The following is a 21,603-nucleotide window of genomic DNA, read 5'->3' on the forward strand; positions in this document are numbered from 1 at the left end:
AATGTGGTGGATAAAGGCGGACCCCAACAATCCAGCTGTGGTCCTAGAGGCAGCACTTATGAGATCATATGAAGCATTGACCAACTTTGTTTACAGGGGAGGGAAGGTACATGGGCCTTATTACACTTCTAACATGGTAGCGACCGTAACAGTATGGAACAGAGTAGTAGACTATCGGGGGATGAATCTGGGGCCTAGTCTCCTGTTACCCCCTTGTGGTGTAACCCCCTCCCACCTGAATCCCTGCCAGACTTTGAAATATTGTCGCGTAGGGGGATTTAATACCTGGTTCAGTTGTAACACAATGAGATTCTCAAGACCTTTGCATCCCCTAGTCAAGAGTTTAATCTAGCTCCTACTACCTTCTGTAGACACCTACAATTGCGCCATTCACTGTGCATTCAGTTTGGGAGGGAGAAGTTAAAGATTGAGCAAAATCCCATGGAAGCCAATCGCCAGAACCAAAAACCTTAGGAAACCTACATCCACTTTTTATAAGCAATTGATGGATTCCCAGCCCTCTCCCGCTCCGGGATGTTTCCACGTATGGCAAAGAGATACCCCCCCGATTTAGGACCATCATCTTAAGGATATTAAACACAACTGGTGCTCAACAGTAAGTAAAGTGGCTACACCCAGTGTACCTGACCGCTTTGCGCTTGTGTTAGATGCGTAGACTCAGACTTGTGTTCTAGATGCTGATAGGGTATGGGTAGCTTCTTCCACTTGATTTGGGAATGCCCATCCATTCAGGACTATTGGATGGACATTCATTCCTACATCAACGAGCATCTGGGTCTTCCGGGTGTCTGTTCCCTTAGGGTGCGTCTTCGGGGTCTGCTGGGGGACATTCTTCAGGCAATAGAGGGCTTTGTTTAGACTGCTAATGTTCTATGGTAGGAAGGTTATTTTGCTGAATTGGAAGCCTCCTTAGCTCCCCACGTTAGCCAAATGGATCCCGCTGATTAACATGGAACTTCCTATGTATAAACTCACTCACACGGCTAGAGGTACTGCAGATAGTTTCTCTTCGATATAGGATGTGTGGGTAACAACCTAGACTGCTATTGAGACAGCCAGACAGCTGTGAATTTGCCCTTAGTTAGTGAGCCAGTGTAATTAATTTTGTAGTTGGCCAGTGTGAAATTTTCTGCTCTGGAGGAAGCCAGTTGGTTGCTCTAGACAGCCATTATCTCATTGACATTCTGTGGACTTTACACCAAAATTGATAACAGGCAGACAAACTGCCAATTTACAACGATTTAGGCTGTGCAATTTGAAAGCCTTCTGGACTTACAAGTACAATCCAGTTACAGACTAAGGCTACATTCACACGATGTATGTTCCGTAGTACGGCGGGCATATATCGGCGCTGTGGAGAGGAGCGGGAGATGAGCGCTGCTCACCCCTGCCCCTCTCCCTAGGAAGATACAGCGCACGGCGCCATATCACGGGAAAAGATAGGACATGTCCTATCTTTTCCTGGGCTACAGAGTGGTACAGTGCCGCACGTGTGCTGCACCGTACCGCTCCCGTACAGGGCCGTGAGCCCATAGAAGTGTATGGGGGACGTATATCGGCCATACATACGTCGGCTGTATATACCTCCCCCATACATGTGTGTGAATGTAGCCCAAGGGTACATTCACACAGTGGTATGTCCGCCGGGCGGGCATACTGCCGTGCGCTGGAGAGGAGGTAACCCCTCCCCCTCCATAGAAAACAGCGGCAAATTGACGCACATATGAAAAAAGATAGAGCAGGCTCTATCTTTTCCCGATGTATGGCGCCACAGGTGGTTGTGCTGGACTTTAGGCACAACTCTGATAAGTGCTCATTATAAATGTTTCGCCACAGCCTAGTCGTACCCCTGGAGTAGCCTTTGGCCTCCGGAGTGTGTTGCACCAATAAACAGTATATAGAGCCGCGCCGAATGACGTACCACTATTTTTAAAAAATGGACTTTTATAGACGGCGCTGGCATGTTTTGTTTAATCAAAGAGGGATCCGTTTACTTCAAAAACATAGACAGGAAAAAATAAGACAACGCGTTTTGCACCTTCTTTTGGTGCTTCCTCAAGTCTGTATATAAAGATGCTTGATGGCTTCCTATTCTCCAATGGCTTGAATAGCAAGCCATCAAGCTAGCAGTGGTCTTGAGCATTTGTTTCCCCATTTTTTCTTTGTTTCTGCCTATACTATGTATGCTTTTTAATCCAAGAATAAAGCTGGAAGATTAGTATTTTTACCTAGTGTGGGAGCCAGAGTCCTTTCTTTGTCCATTCGTGTGATTAATGTAGGTTTATTCCCGGGATAATTTCCTACACTAAATCCACTTTGGGGTGATCACTGTTACGCATGTTCCATGTGTTTTTAAAATTCTCTACCAATTCACTATTTAAGTATTAATTTTTAATACATTTTAGAATAAAAGTTACTTTTTTGTGTTAGAATATGGGCATAAATGACTGCTCTTATAGACTTCTGGCGTAAATTAATTTCTCAAGAACCCTGCCAGCACTGGCAGGGTTGTAACACTGTGGTGTTACTAATTACAAGAATCACCCACAGAGAATCACTACACTTCTTCCCCAATATTCTGGATATTGTTTATAATGGAATGAGGCTAAACAATAATTTTACAGGGGAACTGAACAAATTTCGCACATACCTCTTTTCTCTTATCTCAGTCTATCGCTCCAACCAATGCTCTTCAATTTGCCAGTGATCTTAGGTTATTTTCTACCTTAATTTAAACCTCTCACTCACATCTCCAGGATTTCTCCAGAGCTGCACGAATTCTCTGGAATGCCCTACCCCGGACTATCAGACACAACCTCCAAAAGTGCTCTTAAAAACCAACTCTTTAGGCAGGTCTATCATTCCCTAACTGCATGAAATTTCAACTCTTTCTTTACTAACCCATCCTGTATCCACATCTTGCCCGCTATCCAGCAAAAACCAGATACCAATCTAAAGGCTTCTATGCAGTCCCATTGCCTTTGTATATGAGATGGCCGCTGATGGATGGTTCAAGCAGCAGTATTTTTATTAAATTATTCCTTATAAAGAACGGCTGGACCATTATACAGGCTCTTATAGCACTTGTGTCCCCCCCTTATCCTCATAGACTAAGTTCTTGTGAGCAGGGCCATCACCCCTATTGCTCCATAAGACTATGTACAATGTGATGTAGTATTTTATTTTTACATGTCCCTTGTGACTTGTAAAGTGCTATGGAATATGATGGCGCTATTTAAAAGAAACCTACCACTTCGGAGAAGGCTTCTAAGCAGCACATGCCGTGCACCAGCTCAGGGTGATCTGGTGCCGGCGCTTATCTTCGTTATGTTTTTAAACTGTTTTAAAGCATTTTAACACTTTATTAATGTTTATATCCGAAGTAGCTTCCCCGCACTGTGGTCCGCGCACCATGCGCGCGACCGTGTGTGCACCTGAATAGGAAGTGGTCGCGCGCATGGTGCGCCGAGCACAGACCACGGTGCTGGGAAGCTAGTTCGGATATAAACATTAATAAAGTGTTAAAATGCTTTAACAGTTTAAAAACACAATGAAGATAAGTGCCGGCACCAGCTCACCCTGAGCTGGTCCACGGCACGTGCTGCTTAGAAGCCCTATCCGAAGTGGTAGGTTTCCTTAAATAAAAGATGATTATTTTTATTATTATTAGGGGTACGATTTCTTTGTGGAGGTCACAAACATGATAAACACACAAAACATGTTCTGGTTCAACTACAGTCTGTGGTACATACCTCATTTAAGACGCTATCATTTAACTTCTGTATATTGGTTGGCTCCACCAGATTCCCTGATTCAACATGGATGTTTTCCGAAAATTTTTCTTGTCCATGTTCAGTTATAAAACTATCCTTGCCAGTCCAGTCCAATTCACCCTCCTTAGTACAGCTACTATTATCAACTGTCAAGTCAGACTGAATTCTCTTCAAAACATCAGGACTGTTACAAAACTCCAGTCCTACCAACTGCAATTTTGACGATTTTAGGTGACTTGTAATGTTGTCAGTGTTTCCATCAACCTGGATGACATCTTTACTTTTTATTGACTTAGACTGGACATCAAGATTTTCAGCAAATGGAAGGTTGCCTTTGTCAACATGTTCATTATCCTTCAGCTCCTACAGTAAGACATGAAAAGCGTTAAGACAAAGGAAGAGCACTTGAGTAGAAGAATTCTGAAAGTTGCATTCTCATTCTTATGTTATGCCACATGGCCGGTGATCCGTGACGTCAGTGCCTACTGTGAGAATCAATTGCCATTAGCGGCAAGTGGTTAATGTCTCTATTTGTGTGCATTTATCTACTTTTAAAGTTATACCAGAATTTTAATTTTAAAAAAAGAAATAAAAGTATGCATAGCCACTTGAAGCGAATCTCATGAGTTTTGACCATAATAAACTGCAAGAAATATGCTTTAGTAGCAGGACACCTGCAAGGTAGGTCTTTCAGACCAAAGAGCTTTCTGCTATTTGCAATGAACTGTTAAACAGCTCATCCCCTCTGCTCTGAGCAATGGGATGTATCCAACCAAAATCCTGATACAGTTCCTAGAAGTAGCAAGGGTGGAGTGGCCGTGGAGCAGCAGAGAGCAAAGAACAGAAAGCTCTTTAGGTTGATAAGACACTCCCTGAAACCTTGCAGATGTTGCAGATGTGGATTTTAACTTTGCTTTTTACAGTCCTGTCACTACTAACCACATACACAAACGGTATGGTTACACAGATCTCCCGGGCCAATACCCAACATTGTCATATCTGCTGACAAATTCTTTTTAATTGCCAAAAAAAAGTTACCTCTTCATTTAAAGGATCCACTAAGTTCGAGCTCTTCTCCAGGCAAGCCCCAGTGTTTGCATCATGGTCTGATGGACTTTCAATAGTCATCGCACTGAAGCTTTTTGCTATGGCCAGCTGATTATCATAGTCTTCTGGATGGTGTAAAGTCACATCAGGAGATCTAGCATCATGGTTATCATTACATTCCTTGGATGTAGGGATAGAGGCTTTGAGCAAATCCTGGCTTTCTGTAGGTTCTGTGGCCGTTTGGGGATTGTCAACAGCAGTAGGCATCCGGACATCCGAAGTACTTTGAGAATAAAGGGCCTCATCTTCCACCAAATCCTCTAAAGTCTCTTTATTTTTAATAGGGAGTATTCCTGACACCATATTCCCATTTGTAACGTCCTTATTTAAGTCACTTACAATAACATTCTCTGGATCGTGGACATTGTTAGTTTCAGAAGAAGAATGCCGCTCTAAGTTAGAAGTAGTTTCATGACTACCTCCGATGGCTGTTTTTACAATATTTAGATTTATACTGTCACTGTGTGTCTCACTTGAAGGTTCAGCAGAACTAACATTTTCTTCCCTTCCCCTTTCAGTGACATCACTGCAGTCTATTTGGCCAGCTGACTTCAGAGTTTCATATTTTCTGGAGAAATTTCTGGAATATTTATGTTCAATTTCTTTAAACTTTGCCTAGGATTGAAAAAACAAAACAAAAAAAAAACATGAACTAGTGACAAAAATGATTCATATAAAAATATTCTAATGTAATGCCCCATATATAGCGCAAATGTGTTCTCTACAGTTGCTTACATTCAAAATTAGCAGCCCTTTGGTCTTTGTTTGGTATTGAGGTGAAGTAGATGGGGATGAGCTGCAATACCAAATACAGCCAATGGATGTAACTAGCAACATTTTGAAGAAAGCAGACGTGTTGACCACCCATTCAATCAGGTTTTGTGATGTAATGGGCAGTTATGGGAAACTACTTGCATATTTCAATTTCGCCTTACACCTTAAGGCTACATTCACACTAATATGTGCTCGCCCTGCAATAGCCCAGGGAGCACACGGCAGCACTCTGAAGAGGAGAAGGGAGGAGCACTGCTAACCCCTCCCATGTATCCCATGCACGGTATAGACGGCTACAGCCGTCTATGGGGACATAAACATCCCAATACATGCAGTGTGAAAGGGGTACAAGTGCATGTTAGACTTAGGATAACTTAGATCACAGCATTTGAAGGAATGCAAGCCCCAAATAACAAATTCTAGACAAGTTCCAGCATATGCAGAAGCAACCTTAAAATAAGATTTTTCTGAAGATAGTAGTCCAATTCTTAGAACAGACATTTAAGGAAAACTTTTCAGAAGGCTGTGGAACCCCAACTGTCAAACCAGTCCTCACAACCCAGACACGAGAAGAATTTGTTTTTGTTGTTTTTTTTATAGAAAAGGTGAAATGGTTCCTGTTGTAAACTATGGGGAGTTGTGAAAAGTAGTAACAAATGTACATTACACCACCATATAGCAGCCTAAAGACACAAGTAACCACAAAATGCAGCCCCAGACTATTAAAATGTTTCTGCACGGTTTGAGCAGTACACTAGCTCATTCATGCCTTTATCATAATATGATGCTAAGGGAGTCTTGTGTATAGTTTATACATTACTGTGCTAGATGGTCATGTTATACTTATCCCTGCCAGCACAGGAACATATTCTTTATCAGGCCACTAACAAATGACACACGTTTGAGGTGTGTGTGTCAAGCGAGGTCAACTCACACACCGATGACTGAAGAAAAGACAGGCCAAGCTGCAAATGCAGACTGTTGTAGGACCCGAATTTTTTGGTTCAGCCAGTGGGCTTAAACATATGGCCATGGAATCCACAGCTGTGTACTTCAGCCAGCCAATAGAAAAACATTTGTTGGTGTACCAACAAATAGCACACAGACAAAAACGATGTAAGAGTGCAGGGAGTCTATGTCTATCCCATTCTAGAATGTTACAATACAGGAGTGGCCCTTCCTGTGCAGTTTTCCAGGTTGTCTGCAGAGAACGCTCCTCTGCCCCTGTGTTCAGTTCTGGGTGCTGGTTCTAAGGGCTTCCTGGTTTGCCACTTCGAACCAAAATCACTCAAGGGCTCAGGAAGGGTCATACAGAAAATGCTTGCAACTGGTCCTCCTCATGTATGGTGACCAACATTTTACCTAGGTTACCACTTCACCCCTGATCTATCCAGCACTGCTCTGACCCCTTGAATTATTAAAAAGCCCCTTCCAATGAATATGTGTTGTGCACACTTAACATCTAAACAGCTTGTAATGCCCTGATTTATGAGACACACATGGATCATTTACCTTTTCAGAAGAAAAACCACCAATGTCCATGTAATTCTCAGATTTATCTGTTAGTTCAGTGATAAACAGGTTGGTGTCACCGATATAACACACAGTTGGGACATTGGTATTTACGACTGCTTTCATTACATTTGCAGGTGTCTGCGCACCTTTGCTTGTTGGTGCCATTTTGCACGTCATACTTGTTTGAAGACTATCATTGTAAAATGCACTCTCACTGTCCTTACACATTTGGTAGATCTCACTGGACAATTTTATATTATAATCCTGTAATGACACATTATGCAGATTTTTTTGTGCAGTTCTCAGAGATCTTATTTACGTTATGTGGATTATTCTATTACTTAACAGAGTTTAATAATCTACTATGTAACAAATACATAAACAAATTTCCCCATCTTTTTTTCTTTTATGTGAACCAATACCTCACTTCAACATGTTTCGGAAGACTATTTTTAACTTCTATAGTGATGAAATGAGGCTTACAGAAAAACGAAGGAACATATTTTTAACCAACATGTTCCTGCATTCAAGAAATTATTAGTGGTAACAGTCAGGGTCGGTTCCACGTTTCAGTAGCCCCTTGGCGAACGCATGTGGCAGCATTAAACATTCAGAAACTAAAACAGTCTCCTGTTCTTTAAAATATACCCTAGTTTATTCCCCAAGGTAATTTTATGTAACCCCCCCCCCCCTCTCACCCCCATGGATTCCTCACGTACAGCCCCCCGCAGCAGCTCTAGGCCCCAACACTTGCCCAGGTATGCCCAGTGCTTGCGCCGGCGCTGATAGCAGAGATGGATTTAGCCTCATATTTTACTTGCACTATATATTGGCACAGTTCTTCAGAATGCCCAGAATGTGCCAGTTTTTTGTCTATCCTTGGGCATAAATACATGCGCAAAGAGTTTGCATGTGTGTTTATGATGTGTTCACGGCAGTTTTGTATCACAGCTGCAGTGTGTCCGCTGTGACACAAAACTCTGCACATAAAGCGGTGGTCCAGTGACAATTCGGACTCTGCGGCACATTTATTTCTATAGTCCTTCAGAAATGTGGAGCACGCCTGTTTAACGGAGTTAAACTAATATGATATTTAATATAAGTTATCCTAAATAAACTTTCAGCAACGTTTCACAATAATCAACTTTATAACTCACTGAACATTTGCAAATATTGACCAATTTATTAGATTATAAATATTACATATTATACTGCAATCAGCTTTCTTCCCTTAAGCCCCTTTACATAAACATATGATTTCTCCGGGCCTGAACCTCTGTACCATATGAAGCCCTAAATATGCAACATTTTTTTATCAGTAAATGCACGCATGTCACTGTATCTGTACCATATTCACATAAAATACGGTGGGCTGGCAAATAATGACTGGCAGACAGAATGCACCTACCATTGCTTCTGGTCACCCTGGATACTGCACGTAAATATACGGCAGAATACGCTGCCCAACTGCATGCAGCATATATGAAACACATATTTTAAATATTCCCATAAGTCTTCTTTAAGGTATACGGAACAGAAATACAGGAGAAAATAGGACATTCTTTATAATTTCTTAAGTCTTGCTCACAGAACAGTGGACAATATTGTCATTTAATTGGATGGCCGTATGCCACGGATAGTATACAACCATTTTCATGCAAAGGAAACCTACCATTATGAAGCAAACATACTTTGAGAATGCTGTAGCTACACTGACGCAGGATCATATCTTGGTTAATTCCGGAGTTGGGTGGTTTTGCTGAAAAAACAACTATAACATGCAGGACCTTGGGAAAGCTGGGTCAGCATGGCTGAAGAGATCACGGAGCTTGTTATTACAAATGGAGGTTAGTTCAGACATGATTAATCAACCTGAGCTGGAGCAATTACACAGCAGCTGGGGGATGGTGCAGCAATTGAGCATTTTGTCTGGCAAGGAGAACAGTGATTGCATCATATTCTCCTGCAGAGAAAAACTCACGAGAGTGAGACAGCTTAATTATCATAATGTTATATCTGTTTTATCAGCAAAACCACTCAGCACAGGGATTAACCAATAAATGACCCTGTATCAGAGTAGCTACAGTATTCTCAAGGTATGTTTGCTTCATAATGCATCAAATCAAATGGTAGGTTTCCTTTAAGCAGTTTGTGTAAATTAGCTTTCTGTCCTGTACCCCACTGAAAGCTGATGGTAAGGAATATGATATTATCTAATGTTTTAACTCTTTACAGACAGTCCAATGATATAGTCTAGTCACCCTAAGCGAGCTGAATCATGAACGCAAGTAGTCTCTAGGCATGGAATTAGTTAATATTTAGCCTTTTTTTAATCTGTCCGAGGTGAAGGAACCTCAGAAGGCTTTGGGATACATGGCTTACTGCAGTGAAGCATAGAAGAATCCACAGAGAATCTGTCTTCCTCAACCAAGTATAGTACAAAGTTTACTATTATCACCTGATCTTTTAATTTCTCTTTAAGTGACTCCTGTGCATCAGCACAAGATTTCTACTCCAGAAGGCCAATAACTATGTGATCCAACTTTCCATCCTCCCTAGATGCTCAAGTAAACTCTGTAGTCTCCTACAGTGAATATGGTGAGAAACCCCACTGATACTAGCCATTATATAACTTGCCCGTTATCTGCGTGTAAACCACTGCAGAAAGTAAAAAGAACATCCTTCCAACATGCTGCAATAGTTACTCATTTCTATAACAAAGCATGTGCTTCTGGGTCCTAATGCGCCCAAAGGAATCATTTTGTGTGGCAAACTGATAACATCCACTCTGTTATTTGCCCATCAAGCATTACAGGACACAAATATGAACAATGTATCATCAACTTTTTCAATATTATTCACAATATTTAATCTATTGTATGCCACCTGCACAAAATGTAATGACAGTGTAAGACTGTAAAGGGGACTTACCTTTGTTGGAACAGTTAAGTCCAGAGTATCCTTACTCTTACTTTTCCGTGATTTACAAGATAAGACCGATGTAAGTGGATTTACTTGGCAGGAAAGTTTAGATTTTTTTCCCACAGGCAGAATGATATTGTTATTCTCGGCTGAAGTTATATCATCTGTGTCTGTGATTTCAAGTTCAAAAGGGTCAAGGACAGTGTTGATTGACACATATTTTGCAGGATTGCTGTGCTCCACCACTTTCCGTGAACTGCAATTTATTTGTTGGTTAGATCTACTGTAGAACAATGCTATCCACATGTGCAGAATGATTTTTACATCTTCGACTTTCTCTTTTAAATGATAGTTCCAGGGCCTAAAAATAATCACAGAACAAATACAGAGAAGAACAAAATTAAAGGATTCCCATGTGGAAGTATTCAAAATCCTGCTGTGTTTACCAATAATGAAGGTTTAGACATCTTTTATAGGACATCTGCCACCAAGATGAACACCTATTAACACCTATGGAGCCTGGAGCCCTTCAGGGTCATTTGTATACAATCTTTTATCCTGGTGGTAGATGCCCTCTAAGTAACAGAAGTTTTTTGTTTTGCTTTTAAAAGTAAATGCAGCCTGATCTAATGTGTAAGGTCCATGTGTGTTGTGGTCAGGTTATGGTTCCCCACTGACTATGTTTAGGGAAACTGTAGGCTGTCGTTGACAGTCACTTTTACTTTTATTCTTTACCAATAATTGAAGGGGTATTCCCAAAAAGACAAGATTATTAAAATGTACTCAGGATAACAAAAATAACATTCTCCAATTCACTGTTGTTAACAAAAATACACCATTTCCCAGGTATAATTGTAACCTGTCTCTATCAGTCCTGCCGTTTACAATCTTTGTAATATGACCACAGATTCTTCTCATGAATAGCTTCTCTTATCTGTATACTGCAGTGCTCTCTTCCTCCTGCCCCTCCTCCCTCATCATTTCAAAACCATATCAGCCGCAGGCACTTCCTGCCAGAAAGCAACAGTGTGCAGAGACTTACTCAACAAGCTGCAGGCAGATAAGGTCGTTATCTGAGGGGGGCATACAGCAGAGCTGACTGTTTGCTATAGGTGAGTTAGCAGGGCTGCGAATGTGTTTTATATCCATCTCATCATCTCTGACCTCATATCTCTTTTCTATGTGTCAGATACTAAGTAGAATGTTCATAAGCTAAATAAAAGTTAAGATAAACCCTGTACCCTAATAATCTAAGAACATTGTCAGCACCCACCATTTCATAGCACGGAAGAATCATGAAAAAGTCTGCCCACAGTCCAGTACACAGACCATCAATGAGTGATTGGCGATAAAACAGCAATAGATCCGAGAAGAATAGTAAAGTAGGGGTTAAAAATAATATTTATTGCATAAAAATCACTGGGGGATTAAGACCTGAGAACCTGGGCAAAAGGTTTGGTTTCTTCTAGTTACCTGCTGGTGTAATGTTCTGAGGAATGAGTAGGGATGAAAGGAACACTTACAGTTTCCATCAGATAAATTTAATCTTAAAATAAGCATCTTTGCATTTGTTTTAGAAGTCTGAAGGACTAGAAGCCCAGCTGCAACTGTAGGCAAATGTTCCGCAGGATACCTTAAAAAAAAACCGCATGGCTCCGGTATTACAGCCTCTTTTCAAGTGTACTGTTTGCCCCAATAAATGTAACAGAATGTACTAATACTTCCTGGTACTGCAGGGAGTGTATGGAGGGAGCTCACAGGCTAAGCTCTCTCCATACACAGCTAGTGTTGGCTGTATAACAGGTGCTAACCACCTGTAATTGCCGCAGTTGGTGCTGGCACCGCTTGCGGCAGTTACCCTATTAAGTCCCGTTGTTGAACCCAACTGTTGCACCTCACAGATAAATATTTTTTTTCTTAAATAAAGAAAATTTACAAAAGTTTAAATCACCCCCCTTTACTTTAGAATACATATATAAATGGGGGTGCACGGCTAACCACTGTCTAAGATGGCTTCTTGAGAGCTTAGCCTCAGGCCCCTGGTGCCTAGGCCCAATTTCAGTGGTGCACCCTTGCACCTAAGCTTAGAAAACGCTCAGACAAGGAGATTAAACCCCCAGCTTCACAACCCAGGACCGGGAGTCAACTGCGCCAATAGACCGTAATAGGCTGCCACAGAAAATGCAGGGGCAAAGAAAAACTATAGAGCAAGTGGAGTCCTCCCATGGGCGGTCCCCCAGAGCAAGAAAGAATGCATAGTATGGTTGCACAAGGGACATACAACAGACGACTCTAGATCAAAGTTTGATAGGGCCATAGAGCTCTTAGGCCAAAATCATCTAATGCTAACCTCCGGGACATTATATACTCACCGGCCACTTTATTAGGTACACCTGTCCAACTGCTCGTTAACACTTAATTTCTAATCAGCCAATAACATGCCGGCAACTCAGTGCATTTAGGCATGTAGACATGGTCAGGACAATCTCCTGCAGTTCAAACCGAGCATCAGTATGGGGAAGAAAGGTGATTTGAGTGCCTTTGAACGTGGCATGGTTCTTGGTGCCAGAAGGGCTGGTCTGAGTATTTCAGAAATTGCTGATCTACTGGGATTTTCATGCACAACCATCTCTAGAGTTTACAGAGAGTGGTCCGAAAAAGAAAAAACATCCAGTGAGCGACAGTTCTGTCGGCGGAAATGCCTTGTTGATGCCAGAGGTCAGAGGAGAATGGGCAGACTGGTTCGAGCTGATAGTAAGGCAACAGTGACTCAAATCGCCACCCGTTAGAACCAAGGTAGGCAGAAGAGCATCTCTGATCTCACAGTACGTCGATCTTTGAGGCAGATGGGCTACAGCAGCAGAAGACCACACCGGGTGCCACTCTTTTCAGCTAAGAACAGCAAACTGAGGCTACAATTTGCACAAACTCATCGAAATTGGACAGTAGAAGATTGGAAAAACGTTGCCTGGTCTGATGAGTCTCTGTTTCTGCTGCGACATTCAGATGGTAGGGTCAGAATTTGGCATCAACAACATGAAAGCATGGATCCATCCTGCCTTGTATCAACGGTTCAGGCTGGTGGTGGTGGTGGTGTCATGGTGTGGGCAATATTTTCTTGGCACTCTTTGGGCCCCTTGGTACCAATTGAGCATCGTTGCAACGCCACAGCCTACTTGAGTATGGTTGCTGACCATGTCCATCCCTTTATGACCACAATGTACCCAACATCTGATGGCTACTTTCAGCAGGATAATGCGCCATGTCATAAAGCTGGAATCATCTCAGACTGGTTTCTTGAACATGACAATGAGTTCACTGTACTCAAATGGCCTCCACAGTCACCAGATCTCAATCCAATAGAGCATCTTTGGGATGTGGTGGAACGGGAGATTCGCATCATGGATGTGCAGCCGACAAATCTGCGGCAACTGTGTGATGCCATCATGTCAATATGGACCAAAATCTCTGAGGAATGCTTCCAGCACTTTGTTGAATCTATGCCACGAAGAATTGAGGCAGTTCTGAAGGCAAAAGGGGGTCCAACCCGTTACTAGCATGGTGTACCTAATAAAGTGGCCGGTGAGTGTAGGTCCCAAATTGAAAAAAAAAAAAAAAAAAAAAACGGACAACTTACATAGACCCGCACACCAAAGTGTGAATTGGTCTCGGAATTTAGCAAAATGGCAAAATAAATTTTAAAAAAAAAAAAAAAAGATCTACTAAAATCTAATAAAGTCTGTATAAATTTGGTAACTCTGATCGAACCAACCCAAAAAATAAAAGGGGAAATGTAATTTGGAGAAGAGAATGGAAGCTGTATAAACAGAGCCCACACGAAAATGCCACAAATGCGCACTTGGAATTTTTTTTCCCAGCCTTCCAATACATTGCATGGAATATTAAGTGGTGGCACTATAAAGTACAATTTGTCCCACAGATAACTTTTTTATTTTTTCTTATAAAGGCTTGTTATCGCTTTTGGAATGAGGGGAGTAAAGAATAAAAATACTAACACGAAAAAGGTTGTTTAATGGTTGAATCCATGGTTAAGTGCACACTATCGTGTCTGGGACTGTGAACTAGCTGCTCAAATTGTGGATAGAGGTCTATTGTGCACAGGCTCTACTGAGCACACAGTGGGGGAGATGTATTAATGTGTCATTCTTTAGACCAGTGCAGAGTAGAACTAGATAGTTCTCTGCTACACCAGATTAATCATGGTGTCTGATGCTGGATCTGGTGCACTATAAGACTGGCGAGTTGTACTTTGCCCCTCCTATTAGATGGCCTACTTTTTTGTGCCACAATAATGAATTTTCTAGCACATGGCAACATTTCCCCCCCAAAAAAAAGTGATCATAAGGTCATAAAGTCCTAAAAATTTTAGCAATGAAAAAGTCATCAAAAGTCACAAAAAATGACACCACCCACAGCTCCGTAAACGAAGTATGAAAAAGTTATTGGCGCCAGAAGATGGCAAAGTAAAAAAAAAACAAAAAAAACACAACATTATAAAACCTATACAAATTTGGTATTCCCCGTAATCGTGCCGACCCAAAGAATAAAGGAGACATATCATTTGTGGCGCACAGTGAAAGCTGTAAGATCCAAGCCCACAAGAAAACAGCGCAAATGCGTTTTTTCATTATTTTCACTGCATTTGGAATTTTTTTCCCAGTACACGCCATGGAATATTAAATAATAGAAAATAAGCCCATTACGTGTAAAAATATAACAAAAAAAGGCAAGGTTGTTAAGGGGTTAAAATAGTCTAAAACCTTCAATAAATGTGGAAAACAGCATTTCAGGTGCAAATTACTCCAATATCCTGGCGTAGACAGATTGATACATCTCCCCCCCATGTCACACCACACTGTAAATTATTGGAGCAAGTCCTTTACCTGCCTGGATTTACAGCGACGGCCACACAGCTACTCCAGAGATCGGAAAAGTGAACAGCGCTCAACCCTCCCATTTTTACCGGTCTGAAATGGTCTGCAAACATTCACCCAGTTTGTGGCCCGTTTTTGCAGTTGCATGCACTTAACCAACCAAATGTATAAATTGTTCACTTACATATTTTACTAGAACGCCAGACTCCTTGATGTATTCATTTGTTTGCCAAGGAGTGGATTCCCTGATAATCTCTTTCTAAAACACGCTCTCAAAGTATTTGTTTTAGAAATCAATTGTGACAAGAAAATAAAAGAGGTTATGGCTCTTTGTATGTGATAATTTAAAAAAAAATGACTTGGTCCTTAAAGGAAACTTACCATGAGGATCTACCATCAGAAGTCTATCTGATGGTAGATTCCTTTTGACAGCCTCTGCTCTAATCTGTAATTTAGTAATCCTGTAACCTAACCGAACTTGTTAAAAACTTTATTTTAGTAATATGTAAATGAACTGCAGAGGCTACTGGGGCATATACTAGCCTGGTTGGCCAGTGGGAGCCAAGGCTACTCCATGCCCTTGTAGCCTCTGGAGTAATTTACACATTACTAAAATAAAGTTTTTAATAACTTGGCTTGTGTCCTAGTATTATTAAACTACAGATTAGGGCAGAGGCAGGCAGGAGGAATCTACCATTAGACAGACGTCTGATGGTAGATTCCTCATGGTAGGTTGGAGGGATAAAACATATTATGCATTTATTAAATAAAAATGACCAACTTACCCATGAAGAGCTCGATTTATTGTTTTCTCTAACGGATCCTTGGTAAATTTGCTGTCAAGATCAAAATCATACTTTGGTTGCCAGTTAAGAGTAATTACCAAATTGTCCTGTAACTTTGACACTGCTCGCGGCTTATGATTGGCGTCTGGGCACTTGTTTTCACTAGTCAATAGCAAAACCTCTCCCGGAATACCATTTGTTGAGGATTCTGGCACTACGTCAAATGATGTAGTAGAATCGGGAACGCTCGGGATGGGTTGCTCAATCGCTTGTTTTGCAGATTTGCCAGAAATATCTTCTAATGGAAGCTGAGAATAAGAATGCTCCAAGCAAATCTTACTTAAGGCATTATACCGTGCTTTAGCCTTGGCAGCAGCAAAGTGGGCTTTCGGTGATAACTGTTTTTCGATGTTTTCTATACGTTTGTGTGATACAATATTTCGAGCAGAGACATTTGAGCCTATTTTGGGCTTATCACCTTCACTTTCCACTATATGATCAGGCTCTGTAGTAGACGGAGCTGGGAGGCTACTGTCCATAGGTGGAAGGTCCACGGTACTTACATGGTCACCTGTACTTGCTGCTTCCCCAATCATTGACTCATTTGCAGATGTCATATTCCCTGTTTTTATATAAGGAATGCTTGTAGTCCCAAATGAGTTTAGGGCCAAGTCAGCCAGCAGGTTAAGAGCATGAGATTCATACATGCTTATTCGTTTCTCCATCATACTGTCCTCAGAAATCGGAACAGCGTTTTCACTTGGTTTGCTGAATGTACTCATCTGCTCAACTGTTACTGTCTTTATTGTCTCTGGACTATTTTTAACGGCTTTTCCTATTCGTTCACCATTTCTCTCATTTGCCTTTCTCAAGTTTTCAGACTTTTCTGTAACCGCCACGGATACCACCTTTTTGCCTGTACACACAAAGTACATATGTAAAGAACACTTTGTAATATTAATGGCAAACTAAAAGGAGATGTCTCAACTTAAAATATTCTTAAAAAGCAACATGTTATCTTAAACTATAATACTTTAATAAAAAGCTCATGTACTATGTTCAGGTCACATAATGGGGCAGATTTATCAAGTGTCTGAAAGTCAGAATATTTCCAGTTGCCCATGGCAACCAATCACAGCTCAGCTTTCATCTTACCAGTGCTCATGAATATTTTAAAAGGGACCTGTGATTGGTTGCCATGGGCAACTGGAAATTTTCTGGCTTTCAGACAGCTTGATAAATCTGCCCCATTATGTCTACATAACTCACCCATGGACAAGTTCCTATAATTGATGAGGGTGCTGCGAAACATCTTTCTGTTGACAACATTCCAGGACAATTTTAGATTGAAAAAAGGTACAATCACAATATCACTGTTATTGACCATTGAGGCCAGAGATACTTAACAGCAGACATAAGAGCCTCACCACCTCTGGTTAAAGCGGAGAGGAAATGGGGGCCATGCCGCTGGAAGTTGTGTATGCCTTTGGTGTTTATTTTAGATTTCCTGGGCCTGTGCAGGCGTTTCCAGTTAGCCAATGGGGAGGGTCTGTGAAACCGTATAACAGATCATTCAGACCAGCAAGTGCACTGCACATCTACAAAATATGCAGATCCGTTTTTTTTTTACGACTATATAGCATCTTTTTTTTTCACAGTGGCAAAAAAGATGGGTTTCTAATCTTTTTTCCTGCCCAGTTAATTGCCTGGCAACAATTGAGCATAAAACAGACTGCATATGAATGAGCCACCCGTTTCTTTTGCGGGTTCATTGACTTCTTTGGAGGCCCATGGTCCGTATGCCAGAAAAAAAAAATTGTGAGCAGAGAGATCTCACAGCACAGCAGTTTCAAAGGACTAGCCAATGCTCCAAATCCAGATGCAATCCTGGAACATAATGGTTAAAATGGATACATAGGGACCGATTTTCTACATTGTAGGCTGTATTTCTTAAAATTTCTCTTGCACATCCATTTGTTCTCATGGATGTGAGATCTTTACCACATGTAGAGAATCATAGAACTCAAGGGGCTCTATAAATAAATAAATAATAATTGTATATTTTTACCTTGATCAGGCTCTTTACGTTTTCGAGGCCTGTCAGGAACCTGCTCTTCAGGTGGTAAAACTTTTCTTGGTTTTCTCTTAATGGCTTTTGGTTTTTTTGTCAGATTCTTGCGCTCTTCATTTGTTTTGGTTGAAGCCATCTTTTCAGTTACTTGGCGTTTTTCATCTTGTACAAGAGCAGCAGTCAAAACTTCAGCTCCTAAAAAAAAAAAAAAAAAAAATGCGCTTTATTAAAAAATACACATTGACACTGTAAAGCCAAAAAACTGCTTTTTGTTTAGTACACAAAAATGTTGCTATTATTCATAAAGATTCCAAACCTATTACAACTCACAAAACCCTAATGCCATTTCTCTCTCCAGCATATTGCAATAAGTTTGCTTCCCAAATTGTAAAAGTGAGAGATTAGGTTGTCTTATATACACTTTAACCCCTTCAAGAAGCAGGCAGTTTGAACATCAAGGCTCAGTCCCATTTTTTTGTAATCTGACCGATCGCTCTATAATTTATCAAAATTATTTTTATAGTGTCTGTTCGGGGCATATTGTACTTCAGGTTAGTGGTAAATGATGGTTGATATGGTTTGGATTTTTGTAAGCAAAAAAAAATTTAAATTTGGCGAAAATCTTTTTCAAAATTCTAAATTATCTCCATTTCAGACAGATAGTTGTACCACCCAATTAGTTACTAACTAACATTTCCCATATGGCTGCTTTATGCTTTCTTCATTTTTAAAATGTATATGGCTTACAAATCAAAAAAGCAATTCTTTGGACTTTCATGGAGATTTCAGTAATTTTTTTTATATCATTCGTGGTTAAAGGAAATCTACCTTCAAAATCAAGCATGATAAACCATGGGTGGTACACAGTGCTCCGCACTATGTAACAGCCTGGATCTGGTCCCTGGATTTAGTAGCATGGCACTATGACACACTATAGCCACTAAGCCATTCTGGTTGGGAAACACTGCAGTAGGTGTAAATAGAAAAATGACACATGGTTTAACCAGGGAGGTGCATTGGGGGAAATCAGAAGTGTCTGACAGAAAACTGTTCTAGTTGCTCATGGCAACCAATCAGAGTTCAGTTTTCATTCTAAAAACTGCTGTTTGAAAACTGATAGGTAAGCTCCAATTGGTTGCAACTAGAATAGTTTTGTTCTCAGACATTTCTAATAAACCACCGCAAATATTTGGGTAGATTTATCAAGAGTGTCTACAAGTCTGTACCAGATTTATCAAAAGGTCTGCTGCTGGATTATAAATCTGGTGTAGTTGAAAGACTGTCTAGATGTACTTTGCATTGATTAGTTGGTGCAGAAAAATATGCTATTTTTTGGCACAACTAAGGTCATGTCCGTTTTAATCAAGACAATGCTGCTTATACCAAAGGCATGTCCCTCTTACAACAGAATTCTTTTGTAACCAATTTGATAAATCTGCCCCTTCAAGTGTAAAACTAATTTATGAACACTGGTCATAGCTATTTTTCACACACTATCTGGATTATATACCTCTTTTTCTTCTTTGTGAATATGGAGCACTCGCAAGTTTTACAGTAGCTTCTCTTGAAGATCTAATCTGTTTTGTGTCCTCAGAAACAAGCCGTCTTCTTTTGTTTGAAGCCTGATTCTCTACAGTCTCCGTGATGGTCAGAGCAGCTCGTGGGACAGATTTACTCTTGCTTTTTTTTTCTTTTTTCTTAACACTTTTTCTTTTGGTACTTCTTTTAGAGCGCAGCTCTTTTTCCTCATGAACGGCACGTTTTCCTTGCAGCTTGCTGCCGCCAGCTTTCGATTCTGCTCTTACAGACAGCTTAGGCACTGAAGCTGGACTGTCCAGCTTAATTAAGGTTCCTAAAGTTTTGCCAGGCTGGTCAGTATTACTAGATGAAATGGCGTTTTCAGCCAAGATGTTAGACATTTTTACTACCGGGACACTGAAATTTACAGGTGATGAAATGTACAACTGGAGACAAGAAAAGGCCACCGGACTACACTTTTTAAAGTGACCATCACTACGACTATTAAATATTGCTGATTGTTTACTTTTCTCAAGCTCCCTCTCGGATGTATTGCCTTTCTTTGTCTGCAGAACTGCATATTTCCTAAAATACTGTTCCACCAATGGACCAGGGTAAAGGGCTCTGTCCTTCTGCAACTTGCTGGACTCTAAAATAGCATAGTGAAGGCCAGGTAGAAGACTTGCTATTGTAGATGGGAGCACCTTCTTTATGAACTTGCTCTGCCACTCTTCTCGCTCTAATCAGAAAACATTTAAAATCAACATAATCAATATTAATTTCATTTCAGTTATTTCAGTTTTTCTTTATTTTCTTTATTTTCTCCCTTTAGTCTTAACCTGTCATCCGGAGCACTTTTCCTCTCTCCCTCATGTCCCTATAGAGAATAGTGTATACATTGCCAACGTTTGGCTTTTTCGGAAAAAAAGATTAGCTAGATCGAAGTTTGCCTTTCTGTATGAAGAGCTGTGTCCCTTGCCCACTGGGAGTGGCCAGTAAGGGCTGGGACAGACATGTAGGAGGTCCTGAGAGGGGGAACGATGGTGGGGGAGACACAGGCATGGGGGACATTTGAGTCTTTTTTTTTAAATTTGAAATCTATGCATGACTGAGCAGTGACACGGTGGGGGGGGGGGATGTTAACAGCTCTGCATACAGAAAGGTAAACTTTCATCTTATCATCTTATCTTTTTTCAGAAAAGTTTTACTATAATAACTCTTTGGCAATGTGTACAATATTCTCTAGTAGGACATGAAAGAGCCAGAAAAAGGGCTTCTGATGACAGGTTCCTTTTACAGCTAGGTACACCTTATTCATTGCCGATTGCACTTAAACAGAATAAATATTTTACCAAATGGACATATTAAACATTTTCTAACCTTTATGCCAGACCGTTTGCATAGATAGCTATACATAAAACAGCGCTCTCACTAAATACATCCAAGTAAGATTCAGACAGTCAACACCTATGCTCTATTCATGTATGAGCCTCAGCTACAGCCGCCTCTCATCTTACAGCTCAGTCTGACAGAGCTCAACCTTTCCTTCAGTAATGCCCACTGCACCTCTATGTGTGCAATTAATTAACCATGTACCAGTGTTTGTAAAAAAAAAAAAAAAATACATATCTCTCCCAGTCTCTGTATAGAAGTTTGGCAAAGGGTAGAGGTGGAACCTCCTTGATTTATAGACATAGTAGGGATGTAGTGTGAAGGAAGAAGAGTAGGAAGAAAAGTGCTGAAAACATTTTAGCATTTTTTTTAGAACTACCGTATTTTCCGGGCCATTAGGCGCACCGGAATATAAGGCGCATCAGTCCGATGCGCCTTATATATGGAATAATTCCATATGTAAGGCGCATCGGACTATAAGGCGCAGGGTCCGGGGGCGTGGCGGAGGTCCGGGGGCGGAGCGGAGACCCGACGAGAAGAGACGCGACGCGACCCGAAGAGGAGACCCGACGAGACGCGGGGAAGGTGAGTGGGGAAGGTGAGGGGGAGGTGGAGGAGGGCAGCGGACCATACTTACAAAGGTCCCACGCTACCGGAGACAGCAGATCTCCAGCGGGAACTGCAGACCGACGCGGCAGAAGTTGTTTGTGCCGCGTGGTCTGCAGTTCCCGCTGGAGATCTGCTGTCTCTGGTAGCGGGGACCTTTGTAAGTATGGTCCGCTGCCCTGCACCGGACTATAAGGTGCACTTTGGATTTCCAAGGAAATCCA

At 41.1% G+C, this 21,603-nt stretch overlaps 1 protein-coding gene across 4 annotated transcripts in view; it reads right to left on the bottom strand.

The window, feature by feature from the left end:
- TASOR2 (transcription activation suppressor family member 2) overlaps positions 1 to 21,603 on the bottom strand; it is a 67,657-nt gene that overhangs the window by 22,492 nt on the left and 23,562 nt on the right. For 3 of the 4 annotated variants that reach the window (XM_072147457.1, XM_072147455.1, XM_072147456.1), the window contains exons 10-16: positions 19,374 to 20,120; positions 17,861 to 18,058; positions 15,793 to 16,708; positions 10,122 to 10,473; positions 7,188 to 7,454; positions 4,833 to 5,516; positions 3,774 to 4,157 (exon numbers count right to left, since the gene is read on the bottom strand). In XM_072147457.1, coding sequence (XP_072003558.1) covers positions 3,774 to 4,157; positions 4,833 to 5,516; positions 7,188 to 7,454; positions 10,122 to 10,473; positions 15,793 to 16,708; positions 17,861 to 18,058; positions 19,374 to 20,120 — 3,548 coding nt within the window. The remainder of the gene's footprint in view (positions 1 to 3,773; positions 4,158 to 4,832; positions 5,517 to 7,187; positions 7,455 to 10,121; positions 10,474 to 15,792; positions 16,709 to 17,860; positions 18,059 to 19,373; positions 20,121 to 21,603) is intronic. The other variant, XM_072147458.1, reaches the window with a different exon arrangement.

The sequence above is a fragment of the Engystomops pustulosus genome, chromosome 4, assembly GCF_040894005.1.
Source record: "Engystomops pustulosus chromosome 4, aEngPut4.maternal, whole genome shotgun sequence".
Classification (NCBI taxonomy): domain Eukaryota; kingdom Metazoa; phylum Chordata; class Amphibia; order Anura; family Leptodactylidae; genus Engystomops; species Engystomops pustulosus.